This window comes from Hemitrygon akajei, chromosome 6, assembly GCF_048418815.1.
Source record: "Hemitrygon akajei chromosome 6, sHemAka1.3, whole genome shotgun sequence".
NCBI lineage: Eukaryota > Metazoa > Chordata > Chondrichthyes > Myliobatiformes > Dasyatidae > Hemitrygon > Hemitrygon akajei.
In genome coordinates this window covers 143,980,438-143,994,610 of record NC_133129.1, presented here as the reverse complement: position 1 = coordinate 143,994,610, position 14,173 = coordinate 143,980,438, and the positions used below count along the sequence as shown (strand labels likewise).

General features: G+C 36.4%; 1 protein-coding gene across 29 annotated transcripts in view; it reads right to left on the bottom strand.

Moving 5' to 3' along the window:
• Window positions 1-4,181: 4,181 nt before the first annotated feature.
• Window positions 4,182-14,173, bottom strand: part of sox6 (SRY-box transcription factor 6) — a 598,739-nt gene continuing 588,747 nt past the window's right edge. For all 29 annotated transcript variants that reach the window (XM_073049425.1, XM_073049424.1, XM_073049429.1 and 26 more), the window contains 2 exons: window positions 13,355-13,571; window positions 4,182-10,982 (listed from right to left, as the gene is read on the bottom strand). In XM_073049425.1, the coding sequence (XP_072905526.1) occupies window positions 10,679-10,982; window positions 13,355-13,571 (521 nt within the window). In that variant the 3' untranslated portion in view covers window positions 4,182-10,678. The remainder of the gene's footprint in view (window positions 10,983-13,354; window positions 13,572-14,173) is intronic.

Here is a 14,173-nt window from a genome sequence, read left to right as displayed (position 1 = left end):
TTTCATTGCATCCTGGTATATATGACATTAAATAAATCTAAATCAGAATTTGAAAGGATAGAAGCCAGCACTCTGGTGTCCTGAGGCAATGTCTCTCCTAATTGTCCTCATCTCCCATATCAGAATGATTTCTCTTCTTAATAGTTAATCCAGACATTGTGATTATGAAGGAAATGCTTGTGTTTTGGATGCCTATTTTAGCCAAAATAGCTAACACCAGTCATCACCAGTCAGCAACTAAATCTTACTCCCAATATTTGGCATAAGCTTCCTTACACGTTAAAGAAGTTCACTAACTTGTTGTACAAGAAGGATTGTAAATATATTCAGGAAATAATATTTTCAGTCTCAGCTGTGTAATTATGACTGACTGACAAATATAAGGTTTTGAGACAGTAGATGACGGCATCCATTAGCAGATCGATTGAGAATTGTAATTATCACCAGTGGAACAAAATGAGAAGTTAGGTAAACTTTTTCTTTGTCACATGGAGAGTCTTTAGCTTGTGGAAAGCTGACAGCTGATAAAACAGAGATGGAATTATAATTCAAAAAGGGGTTAGAAAAACACTTGAGAAAAAGGGATATACTAGATTATAGCAGATTGGAGCAGTCAATACTAATTGAAGAGCTGATTTGCGAAATGACACAATGGTTCAAAATCCTCTATAACGAGGTCAGCTATATGGGGCTTGATATCATATTGCTAAAATGGACACAAACTGTCACAGGAAAGAGATTAACAGTAGGCAGAGGAAATCATTCAAGGATGCCTCCTTGTAGAAATGCTACATCTCCACTAATCTCTGGAATTTCTGGCCTGTGACAGGTCAAAGTGAAGGAGCATTAGCGATGGTACTGAGAACCTCAAGGCCATGAATCGGCAACATACAGTGGCCTTGCGTAAGCAGCAGGCACATGAGGATCTCCCCACAAACCACACACCCATCAGTTACCAACTGTCCCAGAGGAGAAGGGTTTGAAATGCCCACATGGGGTCATGAGCCATATCGGAACCCCTAAAACTGTAGTGGAAGCAAACATCTTACTTGATGCTGAGGGACATCCAAAGAAAAAGAATGCACCCAATAAAAGTTCAAAGCATGTAATAATAGTGTAATTTTGTATTTATCTTTAGTTAATATATGTATGTAGAATATGAATGGTTTTATTATTCTTTACATATGAGATGATTGCCTATGTACTTTGAGAGTAGTTCCTTTTCATGCTGTGGTATATCGGGTGGCATTTTTGCCACGTCCATAGCATTTGACTGCTTTTTACAAGGCCGAATTGCTAAATTGGCAACCCAGCGTGGATAGGAAGCGTCCAAGGAGCTGGCCAGGTTCAAACTCAGGACCACTCGCCTTGAAGTCCAGAGCTGACACCTCTACACCACCAGCTGCCCTACTTTGAGAGATGGTACGAGAAAAATTTTCCTATTTATGTTGTTATAGCTTTCAGAATTTAAAAAAGATCGTTTTCCCCATTTTCAATTCTCGTAACAGGAGTGGAGAGATTGATTTTGAAAATAAAATATTGAAACTGAAAGGACCACTAAAATACAAATTATTAATTGCTTTGAGAACTTCATAGGCTAATAGTTCACAAGATCATAATCAAAATAATTTTATGATAAATATATTTAATTTGAGAGAACATTTTTCACATAAAGAGGGATATAGGTCTGAAACATTTGTTAGGCTGAGCAACGTCAACGGCAAAGTTGGAGGTATTCCGGAAACTAGTAAAATATAATCTGAACTAGCATGCTTGCTTTAGGAGATAAAGACCTTTTCTAACCCTTGACCATTCTATAGTTCTTTTACACAGATTAGAAATATTCCCTTTCAGCAATTATGATCAAAATGTTCTACATAAACAGTACAGATATAATTGTTATAAAGACATTTTATCCCATTCATAAGACATCAAGTTCTTCTATCAAGTCCAGCTTATGCAATAAGTAAGACAGAAACTCATAAAATTGGATCATGACCTGAGCTTCAAAACTGAGATTTGAAATAATAAATTTATTTTAAACTGCTATCTAATCTCATTCTGTGGAAAGTATGGGAATAAGTAGAAGAACTTAGTGCCTGATATAACCTGTGGTTAATTGCACTGATGATTATATCCAAGTGAAATGACTCCCACTGTAAAACCAACCTGGGTATTTCTTTGTGCTTCTATGGTGCAGTTAGGCACCAAATGACACCTCACGCTGCAGCTCATAATCTACCTCATTGTGATTTTACACCTGCACTGCACTTTCTCTGGAGCTTTTATACTTTACTCTGCACTGTTATTATTTTACCCTGTTCTACCTCAATGTATTGTGTATCTGTATTTGATCTGTATGAGCAATATGCAAGACAAGTTTTTCACTGGATGTGGATAAATCAATTCCAATTCTAATACATATGTCCACCCTTAGCAGCTGAGTGCAAACTATGACTTTATCTGAATAAATTAATAAGAAGAAACACAATGGTTCAGTAGTGAGGTGCCACATGGCTCCAGGGCGCCCTAGTCCTGTCTGTTTTTGCGTGCTGTCAGTGTGGAGTTGCATGTTCTCCCCGTGACTGTGAGAGATTCCAAGGGGTGCCTCTGGTAACCTTCCACCTACCAGATATGTGCTGATAGCTGAATCGACTGCCGTATGATCACCACTGATGGAGCAAAGTGGAAAATTGCATCAAAGGGGAATTGACGGGCATCTGAGGGTAATAATGAGAGGACTGCTCTGCTGAAACCAAGCATGGTCACAATGGGTTGTATGCCTTCCATTTCATGATAAAGACAAGGAACTGCAATGACGGCATCAAAAGTAACTGTTTTGATATCAATGCCTTTCATATAGCATTTGTTTGCCTCAGTTTTGTATGCTCATGAGATTTTCTAGCTCATCACTGGCTGGCCCATCACTGATTACGACCTTCTATACAATGAATATTGGAGCTGCTATCATCTCTTCCTCATTGCCCTGCAACTCTTATTGATGGGGGCCCACTCGGGACAGGCAGGTGATCACATGGGGATGGTCAGATGTTATTACCATATCTTACCTTTCTCAGTTATCTGCCAGCCAGTAATTCAGATGCACTGGACTGCTGGAGGAAGATTCTATTTAAAGTCAGTGATCAATGTAGCAATCACATGATCATTGTGAACTTCTCATGTACACCTCATCGAGAACCTTTCACTTCCCATTTTAGCATTTTGTACTTGTATGCCACTATAGTATTGTCTTTAACATACTTTTTGGTGAATTTCACAATCTTTTGCAGGAGATACCACTGAGAATGGAATTACATCCAGTATATGTCCCAGTAAAGAGTGGCATCCAATTCTTAATTTTGCAGGATAATTTTAGTTAAATCTGCCAGGTGGAAAATTGATGGAATCTCGTCAGCATCCCACTTCATAGATTTAATTTTTTTTTCCATGAAGGTGCTGGAAAATTAAACTGAATTACATTAAACAAATAGCTTCTACAAATTCACCACTTACCTGCTAGGTAGTTTAATTTATAATTCCAGTCATTGTAGACTTTACCTATTGCATTCACCCTGTTTGACTGCTTCAAACTCTGCAAACTTGAAGTATCTGCACCTTTTCCCAATTACTGCTTGTTAATGGCACCAGTTGAAAGCAATATTCCCTCCCTCCCAGCATAATTCTCTCCCACTGCAACTTGTCACTTTAAAAGCCTCTATTCCTTCACTCTACTTTGGTTTTGTTCCCAATTTATTTTTCCTCAATCTATCAATCACTTTTCTACTGATTAAGTGCTCCAGTCCATGTTATTTTTTTAAACATGTTGTGCAAATGCAAGTTACTTTTCATAAGTTTTAGAGAAATTCTCCAAAGCCGGACTCTGCCCTCAGTTCATCAGTGAGTTTAGAAATGTTACCAAGCCCATCTAATAACAAAAGCAAGAAACCTTTAATCAATGTGCTTAAAATGCCTTTGAAAAATCTAATTTCATGTATTTTTGATTCTTCCAAAAGAGCTTTTTTCAATATTTATGTTGACTCATTTTGCAAACAGATTTGACAACCCTGAATAAATAATATACTCGAGTAATTTATTCTATTACTAAAATTCTCTATAAAACTAAAATAAACAGCAAACATAATTTAAACCCTCAATAAATCATAGAAGAAACACAAGCCTCATAAACAAAATTTATCTTTAATTAAGTGTCAACAGCAGTACAAAAGATGGAGTGATGGTGAATATATATATATATATATCTATATATATATATATCAAGAGAGAGAGAAAGAGAGACGATAGCTTTGAGGTAAATAGCTCAGTCAGTCACAGAGACACTCCCCATAAGGTGCCATATCCCTTGTCTTTTCAATGTTCATTATTCCGTTTCAATAAAAAGATAGGTTTATTATTTTGAATTTGTACACATTGATAAGGTGCCTGAAAACTCCAGAAAATAACAGGTTTGTTGTCTTTTGACTAGTGTTTTTATCATCCATATTTTTATTATTTCAAATATAATGGAGGCAGAGGAGGTCAGACTTACTAGTACCACTAAAATAAATTTATCCCTAATTGTTTTTTTCTTTACCTCACGTCAATACTGCAGAAAATAAAAGGCTGATTTACATTATGAATAATGCCAAGCAGGGGAAAAATGACAGGAGGACATCAAACATAATCAAGAAGATTTTACATCATCCTCAGCAAACAAGTTGGCTTTTGTACTGTATAAAGAGCAGAATATGAGGAACATGGTGATGGAGATTTCTTTCTTATGTTCAATTACAAACTTTACACTAGACTGTACATGTCTTTTTTTTTCTTTTTTTTGATAAATTATTTACATTTGTCAGACATCATCAAAGCAGCAGCAGCAGACACTTGTTTCTCTAGACACCCAAATATATACCTGCTGTGGGCCCAGGTACCTGCACTGTTATTTGTTTAAAATGCAATGTTGAAAGTTCTTTAAAAAAACTTTTTAAATTATCAAATCCTGCTGTACAAGAGACATGTAGAGTGGCCCTGTGTTTCTTTAGAGCCACACCCAGTGTAGCTATAGGGTCGAAAGCATAGTACCATGGCAACAAGAGTCCCAATTGTCAGTCATACGCGCGTGCTAAAACAAAATCAAATCTAATGAAACCTTTATACTTTATCAGCAGCTAGCATGTCAGTCCAGCAAGTCAGTGAATTATGCTGATTAAATTAACATGAAGAAAAACATCACAATATACATCAAAATAAAAACAAAACTTCCAATTGTGGAAGGTAAAGTTACAGTAAGAAGCTACATAGGAACAGCTTATAAGCATGTTTTAATGTATTTTTCAACAACTGGAAAAAAATGGCAAATACTTAATGAATGAACAAAAACGCTATAAAAAATTCCTCTCAGTAATGCAGAGGATGGGGTATTTTATAAAATCGCATGATCCAGCACAAAACACAAGGGACAAAGGAGACAGAACAGCGGATGCACATAGCAAGGCTGCAGTGTGCTGGATACAAAAACTAACATGTTATTTGCACATTTCCCCATACTCCCAATAGCGGCAAGCATCTCACTTTTGTGTTTCACAGCAGCCTGGCATCTTTGCTGGCTTGTGACAATAACAGGGAAAGAAGTAAGGGTGAAGTTTGGGTATAATTCCTAATTGTATTCACTAATAATAGTAGATAAACTCTATTCCTCCAAAGTTAGCCATATTGTTGGCTGGCTGTGAGGACCAGACATTTTCAATACTGCATTTATTTTGGGAATACCTTTCAATACATTTTGACGCAGAGGTCAACTTTGAGGTTAATTCATATGGCAGGTGAAGTTAATGGGCATGTTTTTTAAAACCATGCAGCTTGAGTGACATTTTTTAAAAATATATGCCATAGCCCGGGATTACAATCTTTTTATCATAACGTTAATTGTCTAGAAAGGTGGCTTCCAGGAAGGGTGCAGGTTTTAATACAAAACAGCCTTTGCCTTGTTGCTTATTCTACCTTATTACACTCAGCATTATAAAAAGTGCAGTTGCTAATCTAGGAATCAGAATAATCTCCAGATTTTTTCATAGATACCTAGTAAACCTAAACATAGGGACATCTGACAGATTTTGGCAAATTTGCCATTCACATCATGTTCAGAACTTATTTGTGCTCTGGAGATTTTTAACAGAATTACGCCTGAATATTTCCCAAATTTATGAAAATAAATGTTCGGAATCTTTTTTTGTTCTTCATTTAATGTAATACATAACACAAAGAAAAAAAACCCCACAATGCTTAGAAAATGGTGTATGGCTCTCAATCTTTCCCTTTTCCAAATTAAGTTTTGTCAAGCACTCTTAGAGCAGGTTGCAGTCACCTGCAGTGATGCATAATAAGAAGGTCACAAAAATGATCAGTGTCACGGGCAATTGGTATTTAAATTGAACCAAGGTAAAAACATTTAAATGATCTAAACTGTTGGTATCAAGTGAGAATCTCTCTTACTTGTTAAGTTCCTTGTTTATTTAGCACTTCATTACCATCTGGTGCTCATTCCTGACTATTGGCACTTTTCACTACCTGTGTGGATCATCAACATCTTTATGCCACTTAGAAACAGGGAGTGTGAAGTCCTATTCCCATAAACTCTTAGAAGTAGCCCAGAAAAATTAGAAAATATTTGACTTATGCAAATCTTCCCTCCCATTTACTATCACACCCTTCATCTTCCCTGCTTAATAAGTGTTTTACACAGAAGGAGAATGTAGATCCATAAGAACTTACAAATTTTGCTGATTCTTCTCCTCTTGCTAAGAAGTGGGCACAGTACAAGTAATTCAAAAAGTGTTTCTCTCTTTAAATAAAATTATTTCCCTACTCCTCATATTACTAACTGTAACACTATATATATCCTTATTAATAATAATTACAATACAAAAAACATGAGAAACTGACCATAAGTGAGGTGTCTGAGTGCCTCAGCTACAGGTCCAATACTGCTATATCATTGCGGGTGTGATTTCAGCATCTACATGAGGTACAGCGAATTGTCAGCATTTAAAAATGTGGACCAACATACAATGATGTATAACAAAACAGTAAATACATAACTTATATTTCACTATGTATTCATGAACAAAAATAGAATTCTATTTCCTATGTTATATTTACAATTTAACAAAAAAATCTAAAATGAGATGGTGGATTTTTTTTGTTGTAACTTTGTTTTAAGCTCCAATTTAAGTAAATTTGTACTATTTCCTTTATTGATTGTCTTGGTAGAGTAACTCTGCAGTGATATTTTAGAGCCTGATTTCGGCTAATAAATATTAAACAAACATTTATTTGATCTAGTCGACTTTCAAATACAATTTACAAAGAGATAATTAAGACCATCGGGAGGAGGAAAGAAAGGTGGTTGTTGTTTGTTTAGCCAATCGAGTGAAAAAGCATCTGGTCATGGTGGAAAATGAAGTATTTTGTTGGGAATCATTGGGGCGAGGGGTTGTTTGTGAATGAGAGGAGAAAGAGAGAAAACAGAAATAAAGGTAAGCAACGATAGCTACAAGTGAGTTAAAACAGTAGATTTGGATGGAGCTAAAACAAAGTATTCATACATAACATTTTTTTGCATAAATAAAATTACTAGACATAAAATGACTCAAATCTGGCAACTGTGAGGCAGGCCCACACGAGTCTTTACAGGTGGCTTTTTGTTCATGTAATATCTCTTAATACAGTTTCACATTAGTCAGAAGTGATAAAAAATATCATTTATATCCAGTGCTCATAACACTTTAAAACATCCTGTGTATATATGTGTGCATGTGTGTGCATGTGTGTGTGAGTGAACATGTAAATGTGTGTCTATATGTGTGTATGTGTATCATATTACATATATTATATATATATATATAAAATACATACATACGCACACTACAAGCATAATCAAGTTTCAGTCCCAAAAAACAGTCCTTTGTTTTTCCACCAGCCTGCATTATATTATATTGGCATGGCAACAAAACATCTAAAACAACTAAATGTGTGGGTGCAATGAAATATAAACTACAAATTGTTCTCTGAAACTAAAAGCCATACACTGTCCTAAGTAAAACTGAATTTTAAAAACAAAACTGTTGAGGGGAGCTGTTTATTAGTAAGAGGTTATGTGAACTTTAATAAATTATAATTACGTAAGATTTAGGAACCATTCCCTCACACCTCCCACCCTCCCTCATTGAAGCCAGATTTAAAGTTCAAATATTTTATTTTTTTTATAATGAAATATTATCAGTACCTTGAATGATTTGCGAAAGAAACAAAGTGTTCATCAGTTATTCGCATTGCAAGACGTTCCAACTAAATTATCACAGTCTACATCAAACTGGTCCAAGATTAAATAATGGAACTTTACTATTCAGTGGGGCTTTAAATAGAAAGCAGAATTCTGCCTCACTTCTCAGAAATAGTTGGTATTTCCCCAATTTATCATCTCAAATACGCATACCAACAACAGTAGTTTCTTAACATGGTAATGGCTGTTTTAATTTTGCAGTGTCATTATGTATTTAAGACAGGAAATCTGAGTATGCAGGGTATATTTTTGGAGATGCACTTAATTTCTTATTTCTCTGTGCTGTTTATATTTTTGATAGCCCCAGTTTACTTCCTGCACAACAAATTTCATTTAAGACCTTAGTATATGACATTTTCACAGTAATGCAGTAGGTGAATTAAGACATTGTGAAATTAAGAAGGTTAAGTCATTTGTATTCAGTTTCCTTTCACCCTATCCCTGCCCCGTTTGTGCTCATCAAGGTGAATGCCTGCAGTGGAGAGGAATGGAATTGCTTTAAGTAATTTAACACCATTGAATGGTAGATAAGACTCTTGGAAAGACTAAGACTTCCATTTATATGGTATCCTTCATGTCCTGTTCAAACTGCTCTAAAGCACATTACAGCCAGTGAAATACTTCTGCAGTCACTGTCGAATAATAGGAAATACAGCAAGCCAGTGTGCACCGAAATATCCCACTAATATTTATGATACAATTATCTGTTCTCAAAATATTGATTTGGGGATTAATATATTGGGCAAGAAGACAAGGATAAGTCCCCTGTTCTTCATCTTTCTTTAAATATTCGCTCATGAATGCAAGCAGGAGCTCTATTTAAGGTTGCCACCAAAAAACATCACTTTCTATAGTGTAGTACTCCCTCAGTACTGTACTAAAGTGGCAGCCTAGAATGTAGTGCTCAGAAACAATAGTACTCTCAAGTAAGCCATTGCTGACACTCCTAGAGTTAATTAGACCATGTCAAAAGCAATATTAAGCACCCCCCCCCCATATTCCCAGACTCGTCTCCTCTCTCTAACTGCTCCTCGTTCCGTATTTTTATTCATTAGCTCAACTGTGTCCATTCAAAGCTGAATTGAGAATAGCCATTTGAACTTCAGTGACTCTGGTGATGGGATGGAGGAGGGACAGTTAAAGCGGCAGTAAGGAGGTGGGTATTGTCTCTGAGTGACTAATGAATTATTCCTGTTCAGATTACATTTTATACTGCTTTGATATAAGCTTTCTTGTGCTGAACAGAATATCTGTGGTTTAGACTCACAATTTTACCCGACAATTTTAAAATATTCCCCCAACCACCCCAAGTGTTTTCTTTTAAATTCAATAATCCTAGATTATTGGCCCCTTGGATCTCTGGAATGACTAAGATACTCTCACTGGAACTCAGTGTAATGAGGTAAAGGGTAAGAAACCATTCTAAGAAGACAACTGGGGCAGCAATCTGTTATGTGGCCTGCACTGACAAATAACTGTTGAACACCCTATTTGTGACACAATCGAGTGTCTAAAATAAAATTATGGGACACATGCACTCTGGCAAGCTCCTCCTCTGTCTCAAAAAAAATCCTTTTTTCCATATTCCTGAGTAACTTCACCGCTGTCTGGAGAGATCCCCCTTTTGTAAGTAATTATATATACTTCTTGTTCCTCATTAAATCACAGACGATTGTCTAAGACTTTTGCAGTGTCTCCCAAGTAAGACTTTTCAGAGTGTTAAGATTAAAATGATAGATGTTTGGCACTTTCTTTATTCAAACTGTACAATATGCAAATCAAAAAGAAAAAGAAATAAAATGAAAGGAAAGCCAGCCAAGGCTCAGCTCTTTGTTGTTTGCTTTATGCTGTGCTTTTTGTGCACATGTGCTGTTATTTTAAATTTGGTTCCCTCCCACCCCCTCGCTAACTTCCTTTTTAAAACTACGAAATTTAAATTATTTTAAATAGTTCAGATTAAAAACACATTCACAAGTTGCTGGTTGGCACAGCATACCTGAGTGAGAATATAACCCCCCACCCCTTAAGAAACAGTAACTAAAGTATTTGAAAACAAGCTCAAAAAAGAGAAAGGGAAAAATTAAGACTGCCAGATAGCTATGAGTTTATATCAAGCAACAGCTTTCAAGTCCTGACATTTTAATTTTTTTTTTTGTTTTCAGGCTGTAGCCAGTAATGTAAAATGTCCATGATACTTTGTAAAAATAAAAAACTCAGAATGCTTCACACATTAAGAAACAGTTAAGACCATTGCTGATGAATCTGTTGGAGCCACACATGCAGGCTCATCAATAACTTTTTTTTTGTTCAGAGTAAGAGTCTGATTGCAGTTGCTGCTCAGTTGGCACTGATGGCCTCTTGATTCTCATTGTCACTGCTATAGTCTGATTTCTGATCATCCTCATAGTCCTCGTACATTTCCATTTCATCTTCACCATTCAGCATCTCATTCACGCCCAGGTTGCCACTTTCTCCTTTCATGCTGTAAGTGCTCTGGATGACTGGGATGCTTGGCTCTGGACTGCCGGATTCACTGGAACACTCCGATGTCAGTTGTGGTGACGCTGCTGTGGCTGCCATTGAGATAGCACCAGGATACACTACACCTGCTGCCGTAGTGATTGGAATCTGAGGCTGTTGCCTATGCACAGATGAACACTGGTTTGTTAGCAAGTACAGTCAACAGATAGCAAGAACAGCTAAAGCCCTCAAACACTGCAAAACGTAACTCATTTCCCTGATAACAAAACATTATTGCCATTGATAATATCATGCACATAATTGCTGCCTGGGACAATTATTTCATGATGCCAGTTATGCATCTTGACATTCTTGTGACTTTTGAGGATTTTAACATTCCACCCAAGAAAACCAACCTGCATTGCATTCTTCAGACAGGGACACCCCATTGGCCCTATTATTGGTCTTTCATACTGTTCAGCAGGATCTTTGCTTCTGCTATTCTATCATGAAATATACTGCCAAAGGTTTGCAGCAACATTCCTTGGATCTAATTTTAAAGTCTAGAATGTGTCCTTTTGTTATACAGTTGGAATATAATTTAAAATAATTTTATTGGATTTATTTTTATCAGGACCCCTTAACAATGTTGTACACCTCATGCCTCAGAAACATTTATTACTGGGAGAAAAGTCCAAGTTTTCTAGCTTTTCATCAAATCTGAGGTCCATAATACCAGACATGCACAGAGGGTTAAGGGATTGATTTGGGAAAACTGTTGTGTAGTCTGATGCCGGTTCCCCTACAATTTTACCTATATAACTCAATATCAGTTGATCTGCATTTGATGGTGTACACCAGGCCTTTTAACTGCATTAAGTTTTCCACATAATTCCTAGTTAATTCAGCATGCCTTGTAGTATACGGATCAGAAATTTTGCTTCTTGCCTGCAGCACTTTGAACTTAAGTGTATAAATTTCAGGTACACTTTTCCTAATCAGTTATCCATTCAATCGCCAATATCCAGCCATTCAAATTCCACTGCATTGCCCATTTGGAACATCTAAATTCAGCCCCTTTTCACTGAGTTTCTGAATGACTGTATGTCATTGCCAACCCTTTGCCGCCCTGCCTACAGTTCTGGCCTTTGGCACTCCCTGGCAATATATATTATTTACCTGAATCCCTGCAGTTGAGAAGGTCATGCATTTTTACTTATGCTGAACTTTAATGTTAATGGAATCTTGATTATCTTCAAAGTAACATACATAATTCTGGCCAAAAATAAAATGGAACTGGGCAAAAATAGCTGCCTGAAGGTTAATTCATCTGCAACAGTTGTGAGAATAATTTTATTCTGAATTCACTTAGAAATAATCACAAGGTTTTTCTTATAATTGCCCAATTTCTACTCATTCAACTAGATGCAAGTTAGGAGGTTGCCTACTCTTGGAAGTTCCTCCCTAATCATAGTTCTTTCAGATCATCATATACTGACTCCAAAATTCATTCCAATCATTGAGTAGCCTCTTTTGCATGGTTGGCATTACAAACCAGGAATGAACTTCTAAATATGTCTGGTTTCACAAGCTTGTGAATTTGTCATCAAATGACCATTGATCTGATTTTATTTTGGGGGGAGGGGAGGATCTAACATCTCTCAATTTCTGAAGTTTAATTACAATGAAGAGGGTTGATATTTCAGCCACACTCTGCCTCTGGGTCTCATATGAAATTAGTTTCAATATTCTAAATATACTTCAGAGAAAATCCAAGTTCAAAACACAAAGTTCAAATCTTATCCAGAAAAGCCATATGTTTGAATTATATAAAAAGCATAAAACAATGACATGTTGGCATCATGGGCATTTTAAGATTGGAGAGAGGCATAATGAACAGAAGGTTTACTCATCTCTAGTTGCTCTGACTTGTTGGTGCCGGATATTCACAAAGGAAAACACTATTTCTGCCACCACTAACTTTGCTCAAGCAATAAGATAATTCTATGAAAAAGTGGCACAGTAGTTGTTAAAATGCAAGTGGTGCTTTGTCAGAACACTTTCATGCTCTACTATATGTCTCCCCATAGACAGATCCATTGATACTTCAGTGTGAAAAGGCCCATCTCAATTTGTCTAAGATGAACTTATGCAACTTAATTGATAAAAAAAATCACCTGAATCCAGATTATGTTGTGTATTTGCAGTCTCACTGAATTTTCACATCATTTTATGGAAAATTTTATAAGGGAGACATGATAAAGAATTACACGTGATCTAACTATTTGAGAAATATGGATATGTAAAGGATTATATTAGATGGATTTTAATAACCAATAACTTTCATTGAGATCCCACTTACTTGCTGGGTGGGTCTCATTAATATGCACTGGCCAAGTATCTCCCTGCCATGTGCAATAGGTCATGAAAAGTCAGAGAGGACCATGGTGTATAATCAGTTCTTTTGTTCCTCTTGAACAACAGCCCCTTTCTTAAAAACATTCCATAATCATAACACAGGAAATACTTGCACTTATAAAGCGAAACATGTACCCTACTGTGAAGAACTGTCTCATTTCCTGCCTTCGGTTTCTCATCAATTGCTTGTATTCACCAATACGTAACTTCTTGCCATCCACAATGCAGGTACGCTTTGGTCTGGGCTTGTACTTGTAGTTAGGGTATTTCTCTAAATGCATCTTGCTGAGTCTGGCTTGCTCCTCATAATATGGCTGCTTCTCTTGGTTAGACATTGATTTCCAGCGAGATCCTGCAGAAGACAAACAGATACCAATCAAAAAAGCAGCTCTCAACAGATTAAAAGTTCCAATTACATGCATTCTGTGATGTTGTAATCAAGGGACTGTTTGCTTCGGCACGTGGTTCTAGTTTAACGATAACTTTAATTTGGTTATAAATTGCAGAGGAAGAGATTATAAAGATCCTTTGTCCAGAATGCATGTTTACAAATTCTGCCAATCCTTTGATCATGTAAATGTCTGGTCTCCATGTGAGCTTTAGCAAACTATTTTGCTCTGTGGTATAATGTGATAAAGTCTGACCCTTTCTCTAGATGGACGTAATTTCCAGAAACATCCACTGGTCATTAAGAAGGAACACCTAAATTGATATTTTTATGCTGTAATCCCTTCTATAGTAAGAATCTTCATGGGCCAAGTTGTATAAATCAGCACAGTCCAACTGAGAAGCAAACAATTGAAAAAGCAAACAGTAGCTTGGTCTTTACTGTTTAATTATTTAAGCTCCAGAGTAAAGAAGCCTTATAGGACCTTGATGATACTATACCTTGGATATTGTGCATAAACCTGCCTGTAAGAGGAAATATTTGCAATAGAGGGAGGGAAACAATAA